The sequence below is a fragment of the Cyanistes caeruleus genome, chromosome 7 (genome assembly GCF_971803275.1).
Source record: "Cyanistes caeruleus chromosome 7, bCyaCae1.hap1.1, whole genome shotgun sequence".
Taxonomy (NCBI): domain Eukaryota; kingdom Metazoa; phylum Chordata; class Aves; order Passeriformes; family Paridae; genus Cyanistes; species Cyanistes caeruleus.
In genome coordinates, this window is record NC_141707.1 from 19674874 (window position 1) to 19693384 (window position 18511).

At 40.8% G+C, this 18511-nt stretch overlaps 1 protein-coding gene across 2 annotated transcripts in view; it reads right to left on the minus strand.

Annotated features, from left to right (window-relative positions):
- The window catches only part of MTX2 (metaxin 2), a 36175-nt gene extending 24121 nt beyond the window's left edge, over positions 1–12054 (minus strand). The window contains exon 1 of one of the 2 annotated variants that reach the window (XM_086898073.1): positions 7435–12054. In XM_086898073.1, coding sequence (XP_086754199.1) covers positions 7435–7474 — 40 coding nt within the window. In that variant the 5' untranslated portion in view covers positions 7475–12054. The remainder of the gene's footprint in view (positions 1–7434) is intronic. The other variant, XM_086898074.1, reaches the window with a different exon arrangement.
- Positions 12055–18511: the final 6457 nt, after the last annotated feature.

The following is an 18511-nucleotide window of genomic DNA, read 5'->3' on the forward strand; positions in this document are numbered from 1 at the left end:
TATTCCTTGATACTTTCTGTTTCTGTAAGTGGAATATTCAGTTGAGTAACGATCTCTTCCATACAGTTCACTGTGCACTATTGTGTAGGCAAGGCTAGGACCTGGGAATATTTGACCTTCTTAGACACAGCAATTTCATGAAATGTTATGAAATTGTTATGGATCATATAAAAATAAAGACTACTCCTTCTCTAAAATCAACACATTTGCATAGATCACTTTCCTTTTTGTTACGTTTTTCTTAAATACTTCGATATTAAACTTACATAAAAAAGGAGGAAAGCTAAAACATCTGCATTTACCAGTCTGGTTCACATGGCATTAAAGGCCTGCTACAGAAGCCAAGAGGCAAGATATATTCTATTAAAAACAAGCAAACGAAAATACTTGGCATTAATCTGAATCACTGATTGCAGTATTACAGCTGGAGAGATTAACTTACACATTATTTTCACATAGTTTCCTTTAGCCTCTCCCTAGGTACAGATTTGATTAAAATATAATGAGGATTCTCGAAACTGCTTTCTCACAAGAGTAAACACTAAAAAGAATTTCAGTCTTACATGTGGGCAACATCTATATCCAATAATATTACTTACATGTCTCTGAACATCATGAAGCAAATATCACAACAACCAGAAGGAAAAGTTACCCTTTTTGGTTTCCAAAGACTGCTGATATGGTGGGGACCTGCTGCTCACTATCAGAGAATCACAGAATATTCTGAGTTGGAAGGGACCACAATGTCCTAAATGTAGTAACCAAAAGAAAAACACATGGAAAGCTATTCCCCAGACTGCAGAAGGAAGGAGGATTATAATGTTAGACAATGTTAAAATGTATCAAAAAAGAAGCAGTTCCTATAATTTTAATACACAAATCTGTATTGTCAAGTAGCAATACATTGTTTAAAAAGAGACGCCAAGAACTGATGTGTTTCTAGTGTTCAGGAAAATAAGTGGAGCAGTAAATTTTGATTAATACAGTGAAGCTACAGCCACTTTGGAACCAAAGCAGTTAAATGTCTATATCTCATACATTAAGAGTGATCAATAAAGGAAGTATGAGAAAGTTGTGAATTAGCTTCCTTAAGACCCTCCAGTTCAACCCACCCACACTGAGTACACATCAATTTCATCTAATTGGCTGATCCTGTAAACTAACAAGGGCCAAGAAAAAATGAAAGCATCAGCAACTCCCTTACTCTGCTGACAAAGGACCAAAACATGTTTCATTGTGCCTTGCCAAATGAAAACCAACTTTCACACTGGTTAAACACTATGCATTAAATCATGCATCAAATAATCATATCATTTGCTTAAATCTGTCCCTGGCCTCCTCTGTAGAGATATTACAATTCAGATAAAACATGACTGTTCAGTAATTATTGACTGAGCAGATAGTCAATGTAAAGACTCAATCTCAGCAGCAATTCTCAATCTTGAGTTTCCTGTACCACTAAAAGAGTCAGCATAAGACATTACTGCAGCAGCCATTTAACATGACATAATCTGATTCTTCACCCCACAATAAAGCTATTAATTGCATGTATTTAAGCATTAGCCCAATTCTGTTACTGTCTTTGAGTCGACTTTCAAGAGTGTACACATGTGTGGTTCAGGCCTCTAGGGTGCTTAGCACTCTTGCTGCTAGAGCAGGCCACAGGAGATGAGGCCAAAAAAATCTCAACAAAATCAAATCCATAAATACAAGTTGTTCCTAAATCAACATCTGGATTTCTTCAGAAAAATCAGAGAGTGTGCCAGCTAAATGATCTCAAAAGATTTATTTATAAAGTCCTGACAAGCTGGAGTTATTTTACTTATTTCTGATATTCAGCATAAATGCTCCATCTCAAAAAAGCTCTCTAATTCGTAAAATTAGCTTTTTGCAGGTCTCTAAATCAATCCCTTCCCTTTGTGCTGCTTAACTCCCCTGCTCCTCTTTGGCCCTAACTCAGTAAGTCAAATTTCAAGCACAGGAGCTGTGAAGAACAGGACTTATTAATGCTTTATTGGACTGAGGCATTTCTTTACCATGACATCTACATTTGTAGATATGTACATTTTTAAATCATTCCTTTGAAAGCTCTCCTAGATTGAGACTCTTCTGTGGCAGTCTGAACTCTTTCTCCCCTAAAGATGTTTGGCAGGCAATCTGACCATCACTTCTGTAGAGTGCCCCAAGGAGCTCCCTGCCTTCTCATCCACAGCAACCCTGCTCCAGTCCACAACAGAAATCCTACACGTCTGTCCCACCAGACAGGACCTCAGTATCCCATACCTACTCCAAAAGCTGCTTCCCACACACAATTCCAGCTCACCCAGCCCTGGCCCCTCTGGCCTTCCATTAATGCTCCCCTTCATTATCTCATTCCCTATGCGTGCACAGCACGCATTCCCTATGGTGCACAGCAGCACCAGTCTTGCAAAGGTGCAAGATGAGCTGAGATCTCCAGGCAAGAGAGCTCTTCAGGGTAGAAATACAAACAGTTAGCACTGGTGCAGCTGGACAAGTGTTGCTGCTAGCAAGGGGGAAGATGCTGCTTTAGGGCTCCTAGTGTTTAAGTCAGCCCAAACCAGGCCGTGGTATTTGCCATAGCACCTCTCACGCTCTCCCTCACCTCTGGGAAACACTGCAGACTCCCTGCTTCAAAACCTGAAAACGTTTATCCTGTTCTCTTCATCATACCCTCACAGTCTCCCTCATTTCCTTTCCAAGGCTTTCAGTGAGAACACTTCAATGCATCCGGAGTTTCTCCAACATGGCATTCACATGCAAAAAGAAACGCACATGCAGTTGAGCTTTGAAAGTTCTTGCTAGGAATGCAAACATTACATTGGCTTCACTGTCATACCACAGCTAGAAGGCAGAACTGTAAAAATTCCCATCTCTCAGCATTTTTACTTTCTAACTCAGTATGTACAAACCAATTTTTTTAGCTGAGCTCCCATCCACCCCAATGAGACTTCTCCTGCATTCTTTGCAGCATCATTGGAATTTTTTCCTTTGATGTTTCCAATACCTCCTGAGCTTTTCATGTGTTTCATTACTACGTATAACTTCTTCCAGTTTGTATTAAAACATCTATGTTCATGTGATATCTATGTCATCTTCTTAATAACTAAAGACTAGAATTTAAAGGTAATAAAAATTTGAGAGTATGGTGTGTACTTTCTCTCTGTCCTCACCACGGCTTGCATGCAGCTGCAGTTTCTCACTGACTTTCAACAGAGAGAGCTGAAAATGCCCAGCAGTGTACAACATGTGATGCCTGTTCAACTAGAGCAAAGAACAGCAACCAAGCTCTTGCATTTATTCTTGTTTTGAAAAAAAGTGACTCACCTGGTCCAAACCTACAGGAACAGACCAGATTAATGCCTGAGGACAGTCAGAGAACAGAGCATTCAAGGACCAGGGAGAAAAAAGGAGTGCGAAAGAGAAGAAAAATCTGATTCCTTTCCAAAGTCGTTCTCTTGATTTGCTATTTTTTTCTATGACCTCTTGATCTGAGGCTCCAAAACAGCACTCTCTTCCAAACCACTCGTCATCAGCCAATGAAAGTTTACTTGAAATTCAGACTGGACAATATCAAAATAGGTGCTACATTTGGTTTACTAATTTTGTTAATGTTATTTCTAGAGCAATCTCATTTCTGTAATGAGAAAAGAAGACATCACTTTAGCAGAAAACATGCAACAATAAAATGCTGATTAGAGAAAGACTGCTTTACAGTCTTTCTGTCTTAATGGAGACAGAAACAATTACAGAAGCATGCTCTATTATAAACTGTAATTATGCTGCTGCTTAAAAACAAGAAATAACAATATTTCAAAATGAAATATGTACTCTACTACAATAATTGTGACAGTAGTGTTTTCCCCAACCTAAAAAGATAAACTGGATAAGCAATCCACTCAAAGGTTTGTCCAAATCAAGTCATGAAACATGTCTGAGCATAAATTGGTAGGAGCAACATAAGAAACTTGCATATTGAAACTGAACAGAAGTTAAAAGGCATTCCTTTCAGCTTGATTACCAAATGAAAAGCACACATGTAAAAAGCACTGTAAGATAAAATCATAAAGCCTGACAAATTTGGTATTTTCAAATAAACTGAAATTTTTCACTACAAGAACTTCTGTAGCAGGCTTAAACAATCTCTGCTGCCAACAACCTACTGCAAGCAAGAATAACTATTTTGTTCATCTTACACATGGAGGAAGCGCTAACATTTACCTATGTGCATTCCGATGCACAAAATGCATACTCAGTTTAAATATCGCGTCTTTATGTGTGGGAACAATTTAGGTGATCAGAATTGGGTGGCCTATGAATTTTTTCTCAGCCAGATTGAAGACTGTCTCAATACATAAAACATGCACATCAAAGATTTATACTCTGGCACGCCACACTGGAGGGAGACTCGCTATGAACATCAAATACCTCATGGCAGAAGGGCACCTGCCTTTCACACTGCATTCACTGCCCTTAGTATTAAACCAGCCTAAGATCCTTGGACATGACAGCAATAAACAAAAGTCGTTTTCCAGAGTTCAAAAGACAAACATTTATTATTTTCTCTCTTTTGATCACTGACCTAAATCTAAAGTATTGGGGGGGGGGGGGAAATAAAGCATATTGAGTAATTTAGTGATCAATTAAATGTATTTTCAAGTCATTTAGAGATTATTTGAGTAGTCAGCTTCTCAAAACTACTAGTGCTAGAAAGATTAATGTTGTAGACCACTTGAAAGCTGGCACTCTAATTCTTCTTACAGTATAAACATTCATTTCCTATCCTGTTAATATGTGATTGATGCCGAACTACTCTAAATAAATTCTCTACCATATTATTCAATTAATATTTTCTACAGTTTAGAAATGGATGATTTAAACTGTGATGCTTCTTTTTCATGAATGCTCGCAATTCACGAAGCTGTGAAAATATTTGTTTATTATTCCTTGAGACATAATATCAACCTCTCTATATTTCTGAATGAACAAATGGCTGAATGGCACTAATGCAAGCATTACACTGCACACAGGTAACTCAATCATCACTTTGTATTTAATCACTAATGCATCAGAGCAGCAGGCTGTGCCCCACATTGTTGCACAGAGAGGATGCTGAATTACTGCAGCACTGCAAGCAGGCTGAGAACTGATGGGCACAGAACCACTGGGGTTGGAAGGCACTTCTGGGATGCCCACGGTAAGCTGCAGCAGGTTGCCCATCTCCACTCTCCTACAGGGATGGAGACTCCACAACTGCACTGAGCAACCTGTTTCAGTGTCAAATCATCCTCACACTTTAAAAAGTTATTCTTACATTCAGGTGGTATTTTCTGTGTTTCAGTTTGTGCTGAGACAGTGAAAGTGAATGTATAAGGCACAGGTAAGATGAAGATAGGTGGTACTTTAAAAAAAACATTCAAATACATACACAAAAAGTTGGTGTGTAAAAGAAAGTTATCATCCTCTCCTCTACTAAAACCCTGTCTTCAGCTTTTAAAACATTTCTAAAAAACAAATTATGCTGAGCTGATTGTCTTAAATACTTGTATGTAAGGACCCATGCATTATAGCTGTTGTATGGTAAGAGCAACAGAAGCTCATTGCAACTGCTGTGAGAAAGGAACATCTTCATGAACAGGACTCCAAATGAAAAGCCAATGAAATTTCATTTTTAGGAGCATGGAAAAAATTCTCAACCATTCACAACCACAGATATGATAAGATATCATATTATCAGGGATAGCAGGGATAAGATGCTATTAGAAAAAGTGTCATTGTTAAGAAGTATTCTTTCCTTGCAGATACACCATTTTTCTTCCTCACAAATATTCCTAGATTTGGGGGGATATTTATTTCTTAGTACCAGAAAGAAATACTCCCTATGTCTGTGTTATGTATGTGTTAGCATCTCAGCAAATCTAGATGTGTGGCAGGCATGGGTCAAGATCCTGGTTAACCTTCTTTTAATTTGAAAAATCCTTCATATGAACAAATTGAACAATTCTGACATTACTTTCAGTCTGGACCTGGTGCTTAATACAGACAAGCTACAAAGGTCATGACCCACTGGTAAAGGTATCTTTTATTTTTAAGGCACATAACTGCTTTTGAAGCTGTGAAACAACAGCTTTTTGAATAAGAGAGCAATGAGATGCCTACATACAGTATAGTCTTGAGTTTGTACTTGTAATCCCAGAAAAAATAAGTATTAGCAAGCTGTCACTCTAGAATACTCATAAAGGTTACAGAGCACTGAGACAATCAAGATCTACTCAGGTATGTCACTATCCTTGTATTTCACAATATAAATAAAATATACTAAAGAGATCATAAAGGCATAAAGTAAATGGCACCATATTCTCCACATCCCAAGGATCCAGGGCTCTGGCCCTCAGAACATAAGCATGGCTTGTGCTAACATCTATGTATTAGCAACTGCCAACTCAAGAGGCCAGCACAACTTTGAAGCTTGTCTGTGGGTACCTCTACAGACCCCGACTGAAGACCCATCACCTTCCCATGACCTACAAATCAGGTACATTCATAATACAGAATCCAACTCAGATTCTTATGTTGAGGCCTCTACCAAGTGGCTGAAGACCCAGCTCCTGAGGCAAAACTCCGGCATCCTCCTCAACAGGTCAGTATTAATCGTCAACATGCTGTTCCCCTGCAGTATTTATTGTCCGGGAGTTTGCATCAAGAACAGGGACTAAGAAGAAATTGACCAATGTGTTTATTTCAAGCATTTCAAACTGTGCTTTGAACTTCCTAGCCAGGCATTATCTAAGATCCACGTTTTGGTTTGTTTTGTTTTTCCTTAAGAGCATAGTAGTACCATTTTTTTGCTAAATAACTCCACATGCCGCACCCTTGTGTTTTATCTCAAGGTCAGGGCCAGCGCAGACGGCGCAGCTGCAGCGGCTCCGGGAGCACTGGCAGGTAGCAAAGGTCCCGGGCCTGCCCGCGGGGACTCGGGCCACAGCACACCTGCGTGGCCAGGGCACCGAGCTCGCCAGCCGCCACAATTATAAACACCACGCGGGTTTTTGGACCACTGAAGAAAATTAAGTCGTTTCAAAGAAGAAGATATTAAATGAAAGTAACGACACGGCCCAGCACAGGGTTAGGGAGCCCACGGAGGAGGGGACCTGCTGGCGGCACACGGCAGTGGCTGGCTGAGGAGCCGTACGGAGTGACCCGTCCCCGTCCTGCGGGACCGGGCTCAATCCGGCACCTCGGCCCGCCCTCAGCCCACCACAGCCTCCTCCCTCCCTCCCCGCGGCCCCATCCCGAGGGGTCACCCCGGGGACTGAGGCCTGGAATTTGCCGCCGCCGCCGCCGCCGCCCTCACCCCGCGGCTCGGAGCGCGCTGCCCGGCACGGCCCCGGCGTCCCGCCCGCCCCCGCCCCTCACCGGCCAGCTGAGTCACGAAGGCCTCGGCCACCAGCGACATGTCGGGAGGCCGAGGGCACACACAGGAACTGGGCGCCGCGCGGCCGGCGGGGCAGCGACTGCATCCGGGGCCGGGGCGGGGCCCGCGGCTCCCCCGCCCGCGGCACGCCGCCGGGGCCTGCCGGCCGTGGGTGCGGAGCAGCGGTGCTGCGAGGGGAATTGCCCAGCACCGCGGCCTTGGAGCGACAGCCGCTCCCCTCTGTTGTCCCAGCCGGAGGGCAAACCCCCGGGAACTCCCGGCTGGGCACTGCCCGCTCAGCCCCTGCGCCCTTAGACACAAGCGGACGGAAATCCCAAAGGCTTCCCGGAGCGTCCCGGGGACTATGGGTTAGATCTACAGGGTACAGCCGCCTTTTCTTCGTCCCAAACAGGGAGTCTTAATCCCAGAAGACAAACCCTGCTTTTTGGAATGTACACCTTGCCTCTAAGCAGACATTAATTTCTTGGTCTTAATTCTATAATACTAAGACAAGTGTTGGAAAATGCTATAAAATTACATACCCAGTATGTTGATTGCAGAGAAGATAAAGGATATGTGAATTACTTGTTCCATTATCTTGCAGTCCCTTGTGATCCTCATTTCTTTAGCCATACTTCAATAAGAATTAGAATACCTCATTTTATCAAGTATGACTTACTCTACTGTGAAGGACAGCACAACGTTTCGGTCTTGTAAAATCTTAAAATATTTTATGTACAGAAGACATGGCATATAAACACGTATTAATGTTTGTAAAGTAATGTGAAACCCCTCTGGTGACAATATTGCATCATTCTTCACCTGAATATATTGAATTTATTCTTCACATGGTAATGGAAGCATGCTATTAGAGCAGTAGCACCAGAAGAGCCAGTAGATACATTGGAACAATGGTCTGAGGACAGTGATGTGGAAGAGAGCTGATTATTCTTAAATGCTGATGAAAGCTTATTTCTAATTACAGCTGTAAGTTGAATAGCATTGAAATTACATAAACTCTGAGAAGTCTTGAGAAGCTGAGTAGCTTTGTTTTAAAAGACTGCAAGATTCTAAATTAAGCTGGTTTGTGCTATTTGAGTCCTTTCATCACCAGCTGTACTTAGAATGCTAAAAAAACAAGCCATGGGGCAAAAGGCTGAGTTTGAATTAGGGATAAGCTAAGCCAAATCCATATATTAGTAGCCAATTAAAAAATGTTTCTTTGTAGAGCTCAGTTTGATGCAAAGAAGTTATCTGCAGAAATGGAGGTGGATGTTGTAAACTAAATCAAGGAACAAAAATTAGGAAGTTGTCTAGCAAGTATGAACAAATAAATATCAGCAGAAATCTGCTGCCAAATCCAAACAATTAGCCAAAACAGGAGGAAAACTGAGTGGTGCTAAGGCCATGCCTCCAACAAGTGGCGGAACACAGACGCTCAGGCTTCTGTCTCTGGGACAGGAGATTGGGGCAGTAGTTTTGTTTCCACATTCCCAGTCCTCCTCCATGCTCCCACTGAAAGGACTGTTTTAGCAGAGTACCTTGTAGGAAATCCTCCAGGGAGATCTCCAAGGACAATAGATGGGAGCAATGAAACTAACTGCATCCCCACCTTCAACTTTATTCAATAGGCCTCTCTCCTCCAGCTTTCCAAGGAAATGCATCATTCCCTCGAGCCTGGCTTCCTGCACCATCTACATGTGAATTGTTTCTTCAGATGGCCTTGCCATTAACAAACTTCTTTCTGGTAATTCTTGCTCCATGCCACGGAAAGCTCCCTAGCTTCCCTGGATTTTAAAGGCTTCATAGCAGATCTCTAGGTGCTGGTCCCTCTGATTGCGGTGCAGAGAAGGATGTGCTTTCAGATGGGTTTTCAAGGGAAACTAAAAGCAGAATTTCACTGTCCCTTGGGCTTTGCATTTCAGAAGACCAGACCTTTTTGAGGGGTGCTTACACGGGCACGCCAAAAAGATGGAGTTCAGTTTTCTCATAGCCCATCTCTGCACTGGGCTGCCTTTACCCTGCAAGGTATTTATTAATTGCTAGGGTTAAACTGTCCACGGGTGAAACAGGACTAGGACACATATACATACATTATATTTTAAATGGAATGGAACTTGAATAGGATTCATACTCTGCCTAGGAAAAAACAGCTGTTTTTATTAGTTCCCTTAATATTATTTAGACAACTTTTAACATCTCTTGTTCTCTGATAATATTTTACAAAATGTATGGCTAGCAATAGTGCATATCTTTATCTGCAGTATGAGTCCTTTGCAGATACAATTGTTAGGAATATTTTACAAAAGGAATTGTGAGATCACAACAAAAGGCTTTTGGTCTTGTGCATTTTTTCGAGCTGTTTGCTTTGTAACACTATTGTTGGCCATTCAAGTTACAGTCTAGCTAAACATATGATGACAGTAGGTAAGATTAAACAAATCACCAGAAAATGAAGGCAATTAAGTTAGTTTCTTCAAAACTGAGAACGCTGTTAAGTGTCATGTGCAGTTCTCAAGTTCCTGAAGCACATTATGGGTTAAGTCCAGTTTAAGGATGACACAAGAATATTGTATCACCCCAACACTAACAGCAAATATTCCTCTTCAGAGAACTCTTGAGGACACTGCAGAATTGATCTGTGTTGAAGTATAACCTTTCTTCATCCCAAGACAAGAAGCTCAGGCCGCATGCTGCTCAAAAGACCTCATCAGAGCACTTTCTTAGTGCACAACTGGGGATGTCTGCCCAAAACACTGCTCTGTATTTCCACGGAGCAGGTCTCTAACAAGCCAGGCTTTTCCAAGACACAGGAGGAGTGCTGAGAGTCATAGATTCAATTAGCAATGGTTCTGTCAAAGAGAACTGTGCAGAAATTTTGTGTATGGGTGAAGTGTCTGAAGACTGCTTGTGTGGTACAGCTGGAGTTTTGAGAAAAGGCCAAGCAGTAGAGAGACATGGGGGGAAAAAAACAGCACTGAAATGCCTTCTCCTTGCCTGGCCCACAGCCAGGCTGCCTCTCTGGTGTAACTTAGGGCATCCTGGGGGCTGCTCAGCATTATGCTGCCTGTCAGTGTCTTTAAAGAGCTATTATGGCTGCTGGAAGTCTCTACAATGAAGGAAGACTTGAGTAAGTCCTTCTCTGCCAACACATCCAGTGCCAGGCAGCAGCAGGAGGGTGTTTTTAGCATGACTTCATGCCAATGGTTCTCTGTACACTAAACAGTCTGGCAAAGTACACAGACCAACAAAAACAGATTAATCTGGACTAGCATGAACAAATGGATCCAATAGGACATTTGGTATACTTTTAAGGCAAATGTTTGCCTATCAACCATTTCATTCAATCTATTGTTCAGTATAAGGACTGGTGCCAAAACTACTCAAGCATGGGCCAAGTTTTTTTCAGTTACACACACAGTCCTGTAAGTTTACTAAGGAAATACCATTTTATATGGAACCTGAACTCAAAGCTGAGCTCAAGCTCACCTCTGTAGCTCGACTGCACTTCCTTGGGAAACTGACATGTATGTTTTGTGGTAGTGTCCCTGATGGAGTAAGAAATAAAGTTGGGTTTATGAAAGTTCAGGTGTCCTTACAATAGATTTTCATACTAATAAAATGAATTGCACACTGCTTACAGTATTCTCTTATTTTCATAATCAGGTAGGCTCAAAGGGGTCTAATTGTTGTGTAAACAAGATAAGGTATGAACATATGTCTATAAAAATGCAATAGTCAGAGTATTAACATTAATCACTTCACACTTAAGGAAGATACTGCACACTTAATTGACAAACAAAATAATGCTGATGCATTTTCCAGTAACCTACATGAAGATAGGAAGGGTTTATTAGAGTTTTAAGGGATACAAAAATAGCATTTCTGAAAGCAAACAATCACAAACTATATGAAAGCCATTTGATTAATAATTTTCTTCTCCTTTTCTCCTCTCCTTTTCTGCATTCTTTTATTCAGCAGGGTAAGATTTTTCAGGGGTGCCAGACCTACTTTAGCACATCTGTCATCCCTGCAGCTGCACTGAGCGGACATCAAAGCAGCTGTGCAGAAATCCAAACTTCACTATTTTATTCACTGAAGGCGTTACCAGCCCCTAGGCTCTTGCATATCCCTGTCATTCCCAGCAGCTGCTGAGGAAGCTTGCTCTGTGCTCTGAAATAGCTGAGATCTTGAAGTCAGACCTTGATCTTCCCAGCTTTATCTGAACTTTCCCAGAAGAGCTCTGCAGGTAGGCAGGGCACAGCCTCTACAGCCCATCCCAGTGCTCTCAGCTCATCAGGCACCTCCACAGGGACAGGGACATCAGCTCATAGGTCAGACTCCAAATAAGGAGGGGCCATGGGTATGCAAATGACCTGGACTGAGCTTTGAATAAATCCACTGGGCCACTGGAGTGGAGGGTGTCCCAGCTGGGGCCCAGGACCATGACAGTGTCTCAACTGCCCATGGAGCTTATTTTTCATGCAAGTGGTGGATTTACAGCAACAGGTTTCATACAGTTTATGCTTTATGGGATCAGAATTGGCTTTTAAACAAAATCTCAGATCAGAGGTACCTGCAAGCAGGAGCTTCCAGAAGAGAGACAACAGCATTGTCCTTGTTTCCCTCCCTGTGCTACTGCACAGTCCATTCTGCCTTCCTCTACTCTTCCTGTCAGGCTCTGCCTTTGGTTTCCTTGGTTAACCTGTGTTAACAGGCTGCTTTCATACTTGTCTATCTTTTTTAATCCCTAGTTGACCAGATACCAACAAGTCTTTTTTAAAACATGGATCTGGACTGCGTTGTCAAAATGGCACAAATGTCAAAGCAACAATCATGACTCCAGCTTGCAGTAGCAATGTCTGTAAAGGTTAATCCTGATATTTGTGTAGCTCATACTGTAGCAAAATCCAGATCCATCTGTTAATGAAAATAAGAATAATGATTCACAGTCTGACTGTAGGCACTGGTTAAGCAAGTCTTCTAAAACTCTACAGATGTTATCTGGAAAATTAAGGAGCTGCAATTGAATTCAGTTTCTGGACAAGCATGGCAAATACTGAGGAGGTTTATTAATTCGTCAAAGCTCCTTGTGAGAGGGTCTGAATCCTTTTCTGAAGGCCAGGATAGAAAGAAAGCACTTTCTCATTCTTCTTGTGGAAATGATCAAAACTGCCTACCCTGCATGGAGGGAAGAGGCAGCTGCAGTGAATTATTTATCTGCAACACACTGTAAGAGGGATGTGCTGTGAATTATTGTAGAGCTGGGCAGGAAATGGCTGCCTTGTCCCAAAAGATTTTTGAGATTAAGAATGTATTGCTATTCCACACCAGGATAAAACCAAACCCTTTACAAGATCTAAGGAAAGGAAAGGGGGCAAGACCCACCTACAAAACCCTGTCATCAGTCATGTGTGTAGAACTCTTAGAACACCTGAGAAGAAAGTTTGGTAGAGAATTCATCAGATCCAAGCCATCTCAACCTCTGTGTCCCTGGGGTGTGCCTTAGGGAGACCAACATGCAGGAGCAGGGACATGAACCGTGTTGATCTTGCGTGAATGCTGTCTCAGCTGAGCCAGGATGGGGCTTAGGTCTTGGCTTTTCATGCTGTTCATTTTACTTCAGCAAAAGAGTTGTGACTGGTCCTGCCTGATTACTTAGTCCTCGTAGAAGCAACCCATTGTTTATACTGACTCTTCCATTTATACAGCTAAATGCTGCAGAGCTGAACGTTCTTTTATAAATTTTTTACCTCTAGATGGGAAATCTCTTTTAAAAAGCTTACATGGAAGTGAATTTATTTTCTGAATCATTTCCCCCATGTATCTCATAAATAAGAAGTTTTCTCTAGTGGGGTTGTTTCTTTTTTCCAACACCTCCAGTTTAGACACATAACCTGATCATCAGAGTGTCATTCTATATTTTTAAGGGAGGCTGCAAACTGATTCAGTAGATACAACATAGCAGAAACTTCAGAATTTGAACCTATTCTATCTAAAATCATTGCCTTGTTCCATAAAAAGAACAAGAAAAGCTTTTCCATATCTTCATTACAGCTGTAGAAGTTCATACTTGACATAGTTTCTCCCCAGGGTACAACTGTGGTGAGGAAAAAAAAATTATGCTGACTGAAATAACTTGAATATATATACATTAAAAACACATGGTCTTTTTGGTTGTAGGTATGAGTTGGTGAGGTGGAGTACCTCCTGAGATTTGTGAGGAGATGCGGCAGATCAGATGGATCCTTTTCCTGGCACCAGGAGAAGGATGTGAGAAAAGCACCAGCTGTTTTCTTTGGTCTTTGTAGAGACAGAGCAAGCAGAAATAAAAAGTTATGCAGCAATGATTTCAGAACATTTTGCAAATAAGATGCACTTTGAATTTTTTGTACGCTGGGACATGGAAAAGGAATGCCCGGTTGGGAAATATTTTGAGCCACATAAGTTGTATTCAGTTTACATAAGTGTGCAGAGAGCACAGGCTAGCTAAATTTCAACTTAATCCAGCTAAATTCCAGCCTAGTCCAGCTAGCAGCCATGTGTATGCATGATGTTCCAAATCCTTCACTTCCTCTCAATTCCCTGGAGGCTGGCAAAAGTTACAAGAGTAATGTTGCTAGGATCTGAAACCTTCTTAGTCAGATGGTTAGAACTGAATGTGTTTAGTTAAATTAATGCTGGTATAGAAGACTGTCAGTGATGACTCAGATGGCCAGTCTGCCTGAACTATCAGCAGAGCTGGATGCAAAGAGGACCAATGCAGAACAAGCCCTGAAACTGAGACAAATCCAGCAAATGTGAGCGATTGGCAACACTGTTTGTACATCATGTGGCCACTGGTGAGGCTCAGGCTGCAGCTGATGAAGACTTTAGGATACAAATTGCAGGCTGGCAGTGACCGCAGATCTGGGTGTCCCTGTCTGGATGTGACTGATGCCAACAGCATCTGGATATGCCATTATACCATCATCTTTTTATTAAATAAAATGAAACTCAAATTTAGGATTTTTTTCTTCAAAAAACAGGCCAGAGCCATGTTCTTCCAGTTCTTGAAAACATGACCATCTGCCTCTGGGATGGGTGAGCTCTGTTGCAGGACTTAGATCACTGGTAATGGACACAACAGCATCACAGATGAATGACACTGACAACCTGCAGACAGGATGTACTGTTTTATTCTTGTTTGGGTGTATTATTTTTCTTTCTTTCTTTCAAATTTATTCTTACACCAGATTTGTGAGAGCCATTTTCTTGTATAACTCTTGCTGCAACAATTCACACATGTAAAGTCCCAAATCAGATTAACAAATCTATTTGATTTAGTACTACATTTGAAAAGCAACCAGAAGCGCCAGGTGGTCCATTTCTTAAGTGAGACATGACATTAAGAGTGTTCAGCCAGTCCTGTCCTATTTTTTTGAATTTTCTGCCTGGTCACATTGAAATGAAAGTCACACTGCACACAGTGCTGGTTACAATTAGAAAATTTTACAAAATCTTGGCCCTATTAGAAGATGTCACCCTGTTACATGCACTGTTGGGGGTCTAGTCTCTCCAGCATGAGAAAATGGGTTTGATCACTCATTAGTGTCATGTATCTACTACACATTTATTCAGCTGGATTTCTAAAGGGAAAGAGATTATTTTATTGATAGGTTTTTAACACTGTTTGATAATTATAATTGGATTTGATACACTTGGATGTTGAAGAAAATGTCACTCCACATAAATTGCATAGTTTATAAATCTATAAATGTCTGTGTATTAAAAATAATTATACCAATATCTATGTTAAGATACGGATTGAATACTAGAGGTTGCCAGGATTCGAAACTGTTTCCATTATCTGAACAGTAACTGGGAAAAATCAGATCTGAGTAGTCATTAAAAAATTTAGTGGTATTTTTATCTATTTTCAAATGCCACTCTAAACTATATAGTGTTTAATCTAGCTTACTTGTTAAAGGAACATAAAAAGAGGCACTAGGAATGTAGATTTAGTATAGCACTGCCGTTAAGATGAAGAGTAATGGCAGGAAAGCCGTAGCTCCCAGATTCTCCTGCTATACTAACGTCACCAAAATCATATTACTGGGTTGCAGGTGTTTTTCATTGGCTGTGTGGACAGAAGGAATGGTTCCTTTCACCCCACAGAAGCAGGTCTCCTGATCCACTGGATCACACATGGGTGGCATTTTATGTTCACCCACTGCAGCATGAATTGATGCATTGCAAAGGTCCTTGTTCCCTGTGTAAGGGCTCAAGAGCCCAGGTTAGCTGTGTCCCCCACACTAGTCTGTGTAGGGGTCTCACTCTAAGGCCAGAGCCATGGGCCAGACTGACTTAGACCTGTTAAACACCTCCATAAGACATGATATGCCATCCTGGTTAAAAATGCCACATTTTTCAGAATAAATTTTTTTTTTTTTTTTTTTCTCTTATTTGCTACACTATGCTTTCTGAGGAAGCGTAGAAAAAAGATTTATTTTCCAGGTGGTGGGAAGTCTGCTAGGCTAGTAGAATAGAAACTGACTGGATTTGTTCCTCTGTGTGTTTGTTTTCTTCAACTGCTGGTTTTCAATCTGCTAATCACCAGTGGCTGTTGCCTTCTGAGGAAACAAAAACACAAGAGTACCAAAATTGTTTATGAAAAGCTCTTTTGTAGACCAGTTGTCTAATTTTTTTCCATGTAAAGGAAGCCTTGTCCGGTTTGTGGGACTGTATCTCCAGCTGAGATTTTAACACTCTGTGTAAGAGTAAATTGGCTTAAACAGCCAAGGAAGATTTACAGCTGAGGGTTACTTTGCTCACTTGGCCGATGATCAAGAACAGCAAAAGCCTTCCAGATAAAGCTAAGCTGCAGTAGGAAATTGGCTCTGTGAAGCATCTTTTCCCTATGTATTTCCCAGAATTATTTGGGAAGCATTTTAGAGATGTGGTTAAGTAGACATGTGAATAATAGATATTATTATGATAGGGAGAAGAATGATTTGTCATTTGGTTCACCTTTCTTTATCAGGGTGACTTTCCTTAGCCAAAGACTCCTAAGTTCCCTGACATTAGGAAAAGTCATAAAAAAACCAATGGTTGAGATTAAGTGAATCACATAAACACATAGCTGTATGTAACCATATATTGCAAATAGAATAGAATGTGTGTCCCCTAAAATTCAGTCACCTCTTAATGATTAACTGATGACAGCCATGTCTCATCTGCGGTTTCTCTCCAGTCATCAGGGATTTGCAAGCATTCTTGGGGGTTCCTTGGCACTTAGGCAGTGCAGAACAAATCATAAGTATGATTTCTTAGCTGCTAGACACAAGTATTGGAACTCCAAGGAGATGCTTGCAATTTTTAATTTTGTCTGCAAAGATTTTTCTTAAAAGAAGTAATAGTCTTTCCTCCTCTGCTAGCAATCAATATATGTACCAATTTATTTGCATAAACCACAGTTCCAGATTGTACCAATAATTAATGGAGAGCAACACTTTGAAAAGGAGATCAAAACATGGGGGGTTGGGTTGTGTGTTTTTGTTTTCTAGCTTACTGCTGGCTACTTGCATGGTCAAAATAAACCTGGATATGCAGCTCATACCATAAAACAGAGTCATTGACCATCAGCAAAGTGTTCCCTGTGCTGTAATTCCAAGCAGTAACATACTAAATCTTGGGAAGACAGGTACCCAGGCAAGCCTGGGTTCTTGCCTAAGTGTGGTTTTCAAAGAGGTGCAATCTTCTCTTATCATTTACCTATCCAAAGAAATGAAATCTCTACATTCACGTATACCACTTAGGAACAGTAATTTTACAACTCCTTTTCCTCTTGGAAGCCTTCCAAATCAATATTTTTGTTCTGTTTCAGGCAAAATGGGAAAACATAAAAAATTATTTTGTTCATATCCCTTTGTAGCCTGGGACCCTTTGAGCAACAGTCAGTAGGCAAAAATTAATATATGACTGAAAGATGGTTCCTGATGATGGCTGAGGAAAAATAAGGCCAGGAAATAGTAGTTTCATAATTTGTGATAAATTATATGGTGGTGGGTATCTATTGAGTCCAGTCTGGAATATTTTGTTCCGATTGTAGTGAAAACTGCAGCTTGTGCTCTTACCTCAGCATCAAATTGAGCATGTGTGAGACACAACACTTGGGATTAATGTTAAATGAGTGAATCTTAGACCTTATCTATCATTTATTTGTCTCATGTGTGCACCCATGGATATCACAGGCATTTTTATTTAATTATTTAAGAACTGGCACATGACCTGTATTATCTCCTTCCTTCGGGTATCTTGCTGACAGAATAGTGCAAAGGAGCAATATCTAATCCTCATACAGCTAGAACTGTTTGTGAAGAGAAAGATCTTATTAAACTGGCCCTGCCATGTGAGCAGAAATTACACTTAATATTAAGCACTGCTTCTTAAGACAGAATATAGTTGTGCTTATACCACCAAATTGATTCAGACTGCCATAAAAGAGTCATAAGGTTTCATCTTAATTTCAGAGTAAATCTCTGTGCATTTGGTCTGTGTCACTTTGATGGATACAGAACTGTGCACTGCTACAAGGCCAGGACATGTATTTATTTATTCAGGAAAATATATGTCACAAAAACACTCATTGTAAAAGACTTAGTGTGCTCTAATGGTGTGATCCAGCACCACTGAAATCAATGAGAGTCTTTCTTTCCGTGCTGGTAGTGCAGGAGTGTGCCAGCAGTACAGAAAGCATTCCTAAAGTGCCTGGCACAAATGTCAAAATCATTAGGAAAATAAAAGGCTGACAAACAGGCAGCCCCATAGACATGAGGCAAACTTGCAGGCAACTGAAAATACAGCTGTTTTCTAAAGTTTGTATGTGAAACATATGTTCTGAGAAAGATGGGTTATTCTAGCTGTATGTCTACGCTCATTTGTAGTATAAAAATGAAACAAATGGAAGAGTAGTAACAGAGGAGTTCATAAAAATGGACCTTAACAACAGCTGCAGAAAAGAACTGGTTAGTAGTTTACTTGCCTTTAAAATTCAACTTGCAAAACAAAGTTGATTTATTCAAATTTTCATTAATTTTA